General features: G+C 36.9%; 1 protein-coding gene across 1 annotated transcript; it reads left to right on the top strand.

Annotated features, from left to right (window-relative positions):
* The first annotated feature begins 4,792 nt into the window (after positions 1-4,792).
* LOC113697531 (EIN3-binding F-box protein 1) lies at positions 4,793-9,049 on the top strand. Its single transcript, XM_027217192.2, has 2 exons — positions 4,793-5,245; positions 6,249-9,049. The coding sequence occupies exons 1-2, from the start codon at positions 5,221-5,223 to the stop codon at positions 8,177-8,179; spliced, it is 1,956 nt and encodes a 651-aa protein (XP_027072993.1). The 5' UTR covers positions 4,793-5,220; the 3' UTR covers positions 8,180-9,049.
* Positions 9,050-11,961: the final 2,912 nt, after the last annotated feature.

The raw sequence follows: 11,961 nt of genomic DNA, 5'->3' as shown, positions 1-11,961 counted from the left end.
GGGTTTATTAGAGACAGAGTATTATTTGAAATAATTTATTACTGTAACAGTTTTTGTGATGTAATACAAAATGTGAGATAAACAGACAGTCAAAAATATATAAAAGATAAGTTGAAAAATGTGTTTACGATACAAGCGAAATATTATTTGAAAAAATTTGATATCCAAACAAAGCTGAATTCACCACCAAATGGATAACTTGAAAACTGGGTTAATACATTGTAGGAGTTTCAATACTAATGATGATGACGATGAAGTTGATCAATGCATCAAAAGTGTGGATTAAGATTTGAGAATATATTATATTCTTCAAATAGTATAATAGCTAAGGTAGAATTTGGATGTGTAATTATCGGTTTCTTTATGAACTTCTCAATTACTATTTGGTAGTGAGTTGGTGGGTTGTACTCATTATTGTTGCCAGAATAAATGCTCCGGAGAAAAAATGCTGCTAACAATTAATTAGCCCAAAAGATCCGTACTAATCACTAAGAGTTACCAAGGACAAAGAGGTAAAATTACAGTGTGGTTCTTTGAGAGGTACAATTTTGTCCGGAAAAATGAACAACTACTAGGGCACAAAATTTCCAACTATAAAGCGTAGAAGAAATTGAAGAATTCAAAGGGAAGAAAAGTAAGAGAATGTGAAAATGTCTCAATCAAAACATATCATAGGCACATACATACATACATGATACCAAAATCAGGATCAGGTACGCGTGTAGAGACCGGCTGTCTGAAACAGGAACAGACAGAAACAGCAGCCCACAAAACGTTAAACTTTTTGCCTTTTTTCTTACCCTCCCAAGTCCCAACCCAGCCTGGTACATTGAACATATTATGACCCTCTTATGGCAGGGTTAGTTGCTGCCCCCTTTTCTTTCGTTATTTTCGGCCATGCAGATTTGCAGTGTGGACTTTTTGTTTTTTGACACCCCACCAATTATTTCTTTTCCTCCTCTCTCAAAAAAAGGTGATAAGCAAATTGGCAATTTGATTCATCATCACCAAGTTCATTGTACCACACAAAAACACACACCACCGAAACTTCCTATGTGATGTGGGACAGTTGTTCGTTTCTTTCGTACTACCGCTAGCTAAACCAACTTTTTGTAGTTTTGTCTCACTTCAAACCAACACAAATTTCTTTCTTTCTTGCGCAGGTAGTCGCCTATATAGTACACACACCTCGAGAAAATGGAGGGATTTTGGCTGCTGTTTGGTTTTCTTAAGTCAACAAATCAAACTTGGTTCATTTCATTTAACTGAGACGACTTTTATGGATGGATGACTTCTCTGCTGCTGCTGCAAAAAAAAAGTGAGAATTATTTAGCTCTGGTTTTACTGTTCTATTCCCTCGAACCAGACATATGTACGATAGCTCTTCTGATAACTACTCCACTGACTAATAATTCTCTTCTCTTCTCTTCTGGCCGACAATATGGTATTTTATTATTTTGGTTTACATGACTAATAATAATAATCTCGGAGAAGCCTATATGTTCAACGTGAAACTAGTCGAGACCTCTTCTCACCCCACTACCTAGTCATATACAATTTAATTAATTCATGCCATCTTGATCCGGGTTTTAACTTTGCTTGGACTTTTACTCAAGTGGTGTTTCACATTTGAACGTGTACGTCTAATTTTCAGGCAAATGTCTCGACTCTTGACCAACTCAACTCATATGATTCGACAATTTTTGTTTGGATTGTATTTTTCTGAATTTTTTATAGAAAAAATACTGTAGCGATTTGATATATATGAGATAAAAGGATGATCGAAAAATAGGTCCACGAAAAATGTAACAATTTTTCAAACAAACCCTAATTTCTTCTATGAATGTTAATTTTTTTCCCCCTCTTCTTCCTGGAAAAGAGACATGTTTATTGGCACCAGACGCTAATAAATCATTGAGTTACCAAGCTGCAAAACTTTTCCCGGCATAAAACGAAAACATATTTCTTTTGTTTCTTTGGACTAGCAAACTTGGAATTAATTTTACACAGAAAAAAAAAAAAAAGAAGGTTAAACAGCATGCTTTTCTCTGAAATTTCAGTCCAGATTCCCAGAAAAGTCTGATGCAAATCTTACCCAATTCCAGGCCATAAATGATTTGTTTCATTCTCAAGATTGAAGAGTAAGTTAAACGTTAATAAAAACAAATCAAGAAGGGTTGTTAAATGAATTTAAAATCGCCTGATATTAGTCACAGGAGTTGCTGTTATAAAAGGACCAAGTTGCAGACCCGCTTTTGGTTTCGGGGGGACGAATGCGGTGTACTGACCACTTGACTTTACAAGTTGCAAATAGGAAGGCATTTTATCATCCAAGAATGCATGCAACTTCAGCGCGCCATTGCCTGTCAATTATGATTGATTAGGTTACCAGTTACTGATTTATTAGTACCGCTTAAGATTTTCAAGTTGTATAGTAGCTGTAATTAACTTTGTCACGCCCAAAGTTTTACCTTGTAAGGTTGTGGGTTGTGGACACAGCCCACTGATTTGAGAAAAAGAAAAATCCATCAGGTATTGCATCTTGCCGTCCTTATAATAAATATTATGTTAATCTTATATATATATTGACAGTACGTGCATTACGATTTATTTGAAGACATTGTGCATAACCTTACTATCGATGGAATTAGGAGCATTCTAACTCATCTGAAACATAAACCCCAATTTCCAATTTTATCATCATTTATTCGGCTGAGAGTTGTTATCAAAATTGCGGTTGAATCTTTCTGTAAGTGACACCTTTGACAACAGCGCAAGTGGAGTCTTAATTCTCTTGGTAAAAACTTGAATAGACCTAGTCTTGTAAGTCGTGTGATCTAAATTTTGTAGTACCAACAATTCAAGAATTGAATTGTTGAGATGGTGTGATAAAATTTGGATCACATGATCTGTATAGAATGGGTCTACTCAAATGTTTGCTGAATCTCTCCCCCTCTCTTTTTTCTTTTCCACCATCGAAATTAAGTTTTTCTCAGTTTTCTTTCTCTTCCCTTTTCCTTTTCTTTTCACTTTGAAGAATCAATATAGTTTCTACATTTATTTAAAAAAAAAAAAAAACCACGACACCACACCAAAACATGATTGGCAATACTAGCATGTCATTTCTTAGGGGTGGCAATTTTCGACACGACCTAAAAACACGACACGAACCTAACACGAAATTAATGGGTTTGGGTTGAGGTTTCGGGAATTCGGGTCAGAATCGGGTTGGACCCGAAGAACCCGAAAAGAAAACAGGTCGATTTCGGGTCAACCCGTGGTGACCTGATATGACCCGATATGACCCGTTTACGAATTAAAAATAATTTAATAAACATAAAAATAATTTTATCTAACTAAACTAAGTTATTCTTTTTTTCAAAGGCATTAATTACTTAATCCTAAATGAATTTATTTAATTTGAGTGAAGTTGAAATTATTATATTTGGACAAATAATATATTATATTATTTTTTACTTTTATACTGTTTTAATTTATTTTATATTTTGTTTGGGATAAAACACTTTTACGGTGTTTAATTTATTTTAGATTTGGTTTGGAATTATTTATTTAAATTTTTATTACTTGATTATGTAATTAGTTTTGTGAGAAATTGATTTTATTAGAAATTACAGTGATAAATTAATAAATTAAAATTAAGTTTCGGGTCATTTCGGGTCGACCCGCCAACCTGAAATTTTCGGGTTCGAGTTAACAGATTTTCTGACGGATTGATCCGAACCCGACCCGCCAACCTGATTTGGACCCGAATTGCCACCCCTACCATTTCTTGGATTAGTTGGGGTCCTTGGTAGGAACTTGAGCTTTATCTTCAGGGAAGTAAATGAAATTGGTAGGAACTTGACCTCCTTTGTTAGAGCTTCATCTTCTAGAAAGTGAATTAAACGTTTTTACCAACTTTGAAATTTAACACGTTTAACTTCTCCATTGCATTAACTTACATTCAACCTAATAGGCTGGCGAAGTAAATTCGAGTGAATTGGACCACCAGTTTTGTTGATCTAAATCCTCTCCGTAACACAAATTTATCTGTAGTATCCTTTTTCACATAATTTGTGCTTCAAATTCATTTTAATTAAGGGTGAAAAGCAGTATTGAAATGAAAACTTCTAGGAAAGGAAGACCAGCTATTAAAATAAAAAAAAAGGAATTTAATATTTTTTTGAAATAGTAACATATTTAAGAGAATTGAAAAAGAAAGTTTCGGAGAAAAATGATACATCATCTTCTAGATGAAAAGTGTGATTTAATTCAAATTACATGGTTCTTAATAACATATAAACCATGTCTAGCTAAGCAGAAACAAATGTCAAAAATTTAAGAAGTTAATATCTTAAAAAATAATATTATAATATTTTTTGAAATGTGATGTAAATATGAGATAAAAGATAATTTAAAAGATGGAAAAAATTAATTTAAAACATATATTTATGATACAACCAAAATACTTTCTTGAAAACAAAAAGATATCCAAACAAAACACTCAACATTAGGCGTTCTAACTACAAAAAGAAAAAAAAAGGGGCTTCTAAGTGAGGATGAATTTCCATAGGAAAAGCCAAACAGAGCGAGATGGGTTGCACAAAATAGGGGATGACATAAGAAAAAGAAAAAGCAGCCCGTGGCCGGTAAAAGACGTGGGCAAGCAGGGGGGAGGTATCCAAATTGAACACAAGTGGCAGGCCTCCAGGAATAACCGAGCAATCCGGTTTTCGGGAAGGATTCATTGAATTTGTGTTAGAATAAAGAAAAAGAAAAGAAAGAAGAGGCAATGGTTTGGCCTGGGCTGGCCTTCCCTCCCCAGCAGCAGCACACAGCCTCAACCTCAATAGACTCCATCAATGTATCCAAAGACTTGACACCTCACCCAAAATACAGTGGCATTATTATATTCTTTTCCTGTACTGCTGCTATTATATTAGCAGCTGTATATATAAACATGACTTCCCATCGATAACTGTTGTGAAGCAAACCAGAAAGTCCTCTCATCCCAAGCTTCTTTCCTTCTTTCTTTCACTCTCTTCATCTTTTTTTTGCCCTACTATTTCGTGGGGTTATTTTTTGAGAGGTCTTCAGCTTTGTTTTTCTGTAAATGCAAGTTTTGGTTGAAGATCTGATCTGGGTTGTGCTCTTTTTGGTGAAAAGTCTCATCTTTTTTGCTCTTCCTCGGGGGTTTTCTAGTGAACAACAACAACAACCATGCCTGCTCTTGTTAATTATGGTGGTAAGTTTCTGAAAAACTTTTTGTATGTGTTGGTTTTGACTCTTTTTCAGCTTTTGTTTCACGTTCCTGTTTATTTGGATGAATTTTGATTCTTGGGTTCTAAGATTAAAATTATAGTCTTGATCTTTTCCTGTCTGGTTTCTGCATTTGTTCTATTAATGGAGTGTGCATCAGGTTTGATTTAGATAAGTAGTATTATTCAGTTTAAGATTGGCTTATCATCTCGTGGATAGTAATGCTGTATCTTTTTGGGTTTTAATGCCTTTTATGTTTTCTTCCGCCTTGTTCACATCACTCATATGTATGACTTGTGATCTAGTTGTGGTTGGAGATAATCTTATTTTGGTTGAGAATCCAGTTTTGCTTTTGAATGATGATGTGTGGTATTACTCTTTTGCTTTTGAACAATTTATGATATGGAGTGCTACTTTTACTGTCAAAATCATATAAAGTTCTTCATGATGGGATTTTTTCCCTCAAGATCTTAGTTAACGATACTTGAACATGGTTTCTGTTGTGACACTCTTTGCGATATGCATAACATAATCTTGGTTGTGTGACCTAATTTTGATTAGCTAAAAGGAACAAAGATTAGTTTTCACTATAATTTAGTATCTGTTTGCTTGTAAAGAGATGAACTAGTAAATGAAATTGCAAATCTGAACATGAAGCTGCTTTGATTGCTATATCCATTTAAGTGCATTTGGAAATTTCTTTATTAGGAAAATTTGATAGATCCAGAATAGAGTTTTTTATAGGGAAAAAATAGTTGATTGGTGGTTGGCCTATTGCTGTAGGTTACTGTGAAATCATAGCTGATGTTCTGTTCCTGTTGTTTAGCTGGAAAATTAGCTGAACTAGTTGTCGGGTTGATGTGAAATCATAGCCGATATTCCATTCCTGTCATTTAGCGAGAAAATTGGCTGATAACTAGTTGTTGTCGTGTTGTTGTGCATTAATATCGTAAAAGTAGCTGATGTTTAGTTCTGTCATGTTGTTGCAGGTGATGATGATTTCTACGCTGGGCGGTCAATCTGTTCTGCTGATTCAGGGCTCGTGCTATCTATTGCTGATGTTTATTGCCCTCCTAGAAAACGTTCACGTGTTAGCGCACCATATGCTGTTGACAGTCGTTTGTTTGACAAAGAGCGGAACCCTTCCATTGAAACTCTTCCTGACGAGTGCCTATTTGAGATCTTTAGACGCCTTCCTGGAGCACAAGAGAGGAGTGCCTCAGCTTGTGTTTCCAAACGCTGGCTCATGCTCTTAAGTAGTGTCCGCAACTCTGAATTTTGCAGGAGCAATAGCCCTCAGGAACAATTAGCTACTAAAGAAGTGAAGAAAACAGAAAGTGATGTGGAAATGATCTCTGCTGATGGAGATATGGAAATAGAGTGCAATGGTTACCTTACAAGGTCCTTGGAAGGAAAGAAGGCAACAGATGTTAGACTAGCTGCTATTGCTGTTGGGACTGCTTGCCGTGGAGGACTCGGTAAGCTTTCAGTCAGGGGATGCAACTCTGTTCGTGGAGTTACAAATAATGGTCTATCAGCAATTGCCCATGGTTGCCCTTCTCTGAGGGCACTTTCTCTGTGGAATGTCCCAGCTATTGGGGACGAAGGTCTGTTTGAGATTGCAAGAGAATGCCATTCATTAGAGAAACTTGACCTTTGCCAGTGTCCATCAATCTCTGACAAGGGACTAGCTGCAGTTGCAAAGAATTGCCCAAGTTTAAGTGCTCTGACTATTGAATCATGTTCAAATATCGGGAATGAGAGTCTGCAAGCTATTGGAAGTTATTGTCCTAAGCTTCAATCAATAACTATTAAGGACTGCCCTCTTATTGGTGACCAAGGGGTTGCAGGTCTCTTATCATCAGCCTCAGTTGCATTGACAAAGGTGAAACTCCAAGTTCTAAATATCTCAGATTTCTCTCTGGCTGTGATTGGTCATTATGGCAAGTCCATCACAAACCTTGTGCTAACTGGACTTCAAAATGTGAGCCAGAAGGGCTTTTGGGTTATGGGCAATGCTCAGGGTCTACGGATGCTATCTTCTTTAACTATTACTTCATGTAGGGGGACTTCAGATTTGAGCCTCGAAGCATTGGGCAAGGGGTGTCCAAATCTGAGGCAGATGTGTCTTCGTAAGTGTTGCTTTGTGTCTGATAATGGGCTGGTGGCTTTTGCTAAGGCTGCTGGATCTCTTGAGTGCTTACAATTGGAGGAGTGCAACAGGATCACTGAAACAGGAATTCTTAATGCGCTTTCAAACTGTAATTCAAAATTAAAGTCTCTTTCTATTGTCAAGTGCATGGGAATCAAGAGCATGCCTTCAGAAACTCCTGCCCTTTCACCTTGCGAATCTCTTCGATCCTTGTCCATCAGAAGCTGCCCATGGTTTAACAGTACTAGCTTGGCTTTGGTGGGGAAGCTGTGTCCCCAGCTGCATCACTTAGATCTTAGTGGCCTTTGTGGAATAACAGATGCTGCACTTCTCCCACTTCTGGAGAGCTGCGAGTCACTTGTGAAGGTGAATCTAAGTGATTGTGGAAACTTGACGGACAAAGTAATTATAGCATTGGCTGAGCTCCACGGTGCAACACTTGAGTTACTAAATCTTGAGGGTTGCAAGAAGGTTACTGATGCAAGCTTGGTAGCGATAGCGGACAGTTGTTTATTTCTCAATGATCTTGATGTTTCAAAGTGTTCCATCACTGATTCTGGTGTTGCTGCCCTGTCCAATGGAGTGCACTTAAATCTGCAAGTCCTCTCGTTATCCGGTTGCTCCATGGTATCAAACAGGAGCTTGCCTCATCTTAAAAAATTGGGAGAGACTTTGGTTGGGTTAAATCTCCAACACTGCAATTCCATAAGCAGCAGTAGTATTGAACGGCTGGTTGAAAACTTGTGGAGATGTGATATCCTCTCCTAGCCAGGCGACTAGGAGTTTGTAAAGATGTTGATCTGAATGGGTTGCAGAAGAAGTAGAAGCATATGTGACACAGCCTCGTACATCTGGCTCAGAGAGGTAGCAGCATACTGAAACCAGTTTTTAGGCCATCATCAGTGAGACTTCTGGTAGCTCAGTCAGTGGCTTGGTCATTTTCCAGCAAACCATGGCGACTACTTTTCAACCTTTTTAGCAGGCTCCATTTTCTTGTTGAACGGCGGCCTGTTGCAGCTCTTTTAGTTCCCCCTGTGGTCGGGACTGCCTCTTTCGAGCGCCATGGCTTGCTGAGAATCATACAGTTACTGGGTCCTTTTTTCAGGTTTCCACTCATAGCTACATGTCATCTCGAGTTTGAGGTTCTAGGGTTGTAGTCCCCTCCACTCTGCATGTTTTAGCTGGTCATGCGTTTCTCGTCCTTGGTGCTTTGAATAAGATTCCTTTCTGGCTCTTCCAGTTATGAGGGATTCAAGTAGGAGGTCAATAATCTATGTATGTATATGTAATAATGTTAAAAAGCGTCGAGCTCTCTTGTTGGGAGTTCACTGAGTGTGGCAGCTCTGGGGGGCAGGTTCTGGAGCATGAGTGCCTGATTTCATGGGGCTTTGGCAGCGGTAGCTAGTTCATCTTTGTTTGCCGCAACAACCAGCTCGCTGGTTGTTTTTCATCGCCATAGTCCTTGTTTTTTGATAGGGTCTGTCGGGTCCCTATTGTTTTCAGGTTCCTTCCATGCTTATGATCTGTGTACCATGAGTCCTCTATGTACTACGAGACACCGTGCGAATTGTGTTTCAGTCTGTCTGTTTATACAAGTTTATTTTCAAGTGGTAGTAAAATCATGTTGTGTTCTTTGAATAGTTTCCACCGGCCATAATCATGACAATAATGTTTTGAATGCGAGATTTTCCTTGATGAGCAAATGCGACTACTAGGATCAACTTTTTTTCTCCTTTTTTTTTGGTTTTTGGGGGGGAGGGAGGGGAGAGAAGGGAGTTCTTACACGGTTACTGGTCGGAAAAAGAGTGGCTGCTTTCATGAACGTGAAGAAGATGCCGCATCACAATAAAAATCAAGAACCCGACAACATTAAATTAAGGTTGCTGCAGCAAATTTTAATATTCAAAACTAGGACTGGAGGGCTTGACATTTCTACACCTTCCATATCTGCTTGAATCTGCGTGCCTGCCTGCAGATTCAATGCATTGACGGATATCTCAGGGATTTGTTCAACCAACCTAATCCACTAGTGTAGTCCCCATTTCTTTCTGAGATTACTCTCTGTCTTGTTCTAGCTCTAAGATGTAAAACTTGCGGGCACACAGAGAGAGAGAGAGAGAGAGAGAGAAAAGAATATTAAAGACAGTAAGTAGTATTATGCTCGTCATCAAGGAAGGTTCAGGTCTTCCCCAAACGATTATAAAGCATAACTAGAATTTTGAAAATCAAAGTCAAATTTTACAAACAAATCCGTCCGAACTCTAAACCAAAAAAGGGACCGACTATAAACGCAATTCTTGCGAATTTGCCTACGGAACATGTTAGTCTAATGCTTATTAAATTTCAAAGACAAAAAGCCATCACTTTACCATCATCTCTCGTTCATTCATCAGCTAGCATCACTTGAACTCAAGACTATCCTACAAAGTACAGAAACGACATCTTAGATTAGCATAAACTTAGCAAATCCTTGCCACACTTCTCAATGACATGATAACACCTTTCTCTTCTACTTCTTATTAAAAAAAAAAAAACAAAGTTGCAGGAGGGAAAAAAAATGTTCAACTCACCTCTAGTTTCTTAAAGACGTTAGGAATATTTTCATCATCAAATGGGAGGTGCCATAGAGAAGGGCATGCAAAATAACACCACGGCTCCATACGTTCACCTCAAGTCCAGAATATAGATTTCCTGATATTAGCTAGGTACATGATAAACATTATGGTTCTAATCCACTAATGAAACAAAAACACCGCTCACAATAAGAACAATGAAGGGTAAATTATCTTTTAAATTCCCTGTGATTTGGTGCTTTATCACATAACTCTTATTTGGGTTTAAAAACCTATATATCTTTACCCTTTCATTACTTCTTTTTCTCCAAATATAAAAAAGAAGAAATTAAAATGAAAAATAGATAAATAAGAACTAGAAAATACCTTTAAAGATTTAATTTTAAAACCTATAATAATATTTGTAGTCAAAAAAGATTTGGTATTTTTGTTTCTTATTTATTTTTTATTTCCCTTCCATCTTTTTTGTTTCTTATTTATTTATTTTTTATTTCCCTTCCATCTCTTTTGCATTTGAGAAAAATTAAGATTTTGTGGGCCATAGTATAGGTTTCCAAAATTATCTCTTCTCTTCCCCCAGAGAGAGAGAGAAGGAAAAAAAGGGGGGGGGGGGGGGAAAGTAGTGAAATGATGAATTTGTCAATTTATTTGTTTGGTTTTGATGGTTCCAGCCGGCATTCCCCCACGCCCTGAGTGAAAAAAATGACTTACTATTGACCATTAGTTTTAATGAAAAAACTAATGATGACACTTTAACCTAAATCATGAGGGAGTTATATATAGGTTTTTAAATTATAAGGGTGTTATATGATAAAATACTAAATCACTGGGGTAAAATGTAATTTACCAAACAATAAACTTGGAAATTTCAAGGCATTTTTTGTAAAAATCTGTTTCAGGCCAACAAAAGTGTTTGCTCCTAGTGAAACCTCTGGAGCAGCATAGTTTGGATTTCCACAACTGGCCTTCAGAAAATGACCATCGTGCATGGTATTACTTGAGCCAAAATCAGAAATCTTCACATTTTCGTTGGAATCCAAGAGCAAAATTCTTAGGTTTAAGATCCCGATGAGCCACCATGTTTTTGTGGCAGTGCTCCACTGCAGGAATTGTCTGGTCTCGCAAAAGTTGCATAAGGTTTTTCGCTTAAATAAAACAACAAAATCCTCCACTAGCTATAGATGATGAATCAGCAACAGTTTCATAAGGTTTTTCCCCTAGCAAATTTCACAGAGTAATCTCCCTATGTTCTACCATAATTTTATAGTAGAATTCGAAACCTGATATTTTCTACTCCCAAAAAGTAAGAACTACTATCTATAATGTAAAATGAAGAGCAGAAATCTATGCAACGTAAATCATGTCACATTCTTTACCTGCTGAAAAAAGTTTCGGCAAAATGGATCAGCTGGTGTGAATTAGCAGGCTATTTCTTAATGGGCATCTTAACATGGTTTAGAATCCAGACCCAGCAAACTATGGATCTGGAGCCGAAAAGACGTTTGGTGTTTGGATAGGAGATTATTTGGAATAACATTGTATAAAAAAAAAATAGTATAACACTTTATATGATGTGATATACGTAAAATAAAAAGTGATTGAGAAAATAAAAAAAGTTATTAAAAAACATGTTTGTGATGCAATAAAAAAATTTACAAAAATGCTCTATCCAAACACGCTAATTTCCGTGGAGTTCAATTAAGCACATCAAACTCCAGAGTAATTGTAGAACCGAGCCCAACTAGATTGAATACTGAAGCCAGTCGAGCACAAATAATTCACAAATCAAATTTAGAATTTTTAGCGCATTTCTTGTAGAAGAGAATTCTTTTTGCTTTTTTTTTTTTGTTTTGTTGGAATGCTTTATAAGGCCAAGTTTTTCTTCGTAAAGGGATAATTTCTTATACCTTTCCAGTTCAAAGGTAAATTCCTTTTTCATCATCAAAATTTTGCAATTTCAATAGATACAAAGGGAAA

This window comes from Coffea arabica, chromosome 6e (assembly GCF_036785885.1).
Source record: "Coffea arabica cultivar ET-39 chromosome 6e, Coffea Arabica ET-39 HiFi, whole genome shotgun sequence".
NCBI classification, from domain to species: domain Eukaryota; kingdom Viridiplantae; phylum Streptophyta; class Magnoliopsida; order Gentianales; family Rubiaceae; genus Coffea; species Coffea arabica.
The sequence above is the reverse complement of the archived record's forward strand: the minus strand, read 5'-3'. Positions and strand labels throughout refer to the sequence as shown.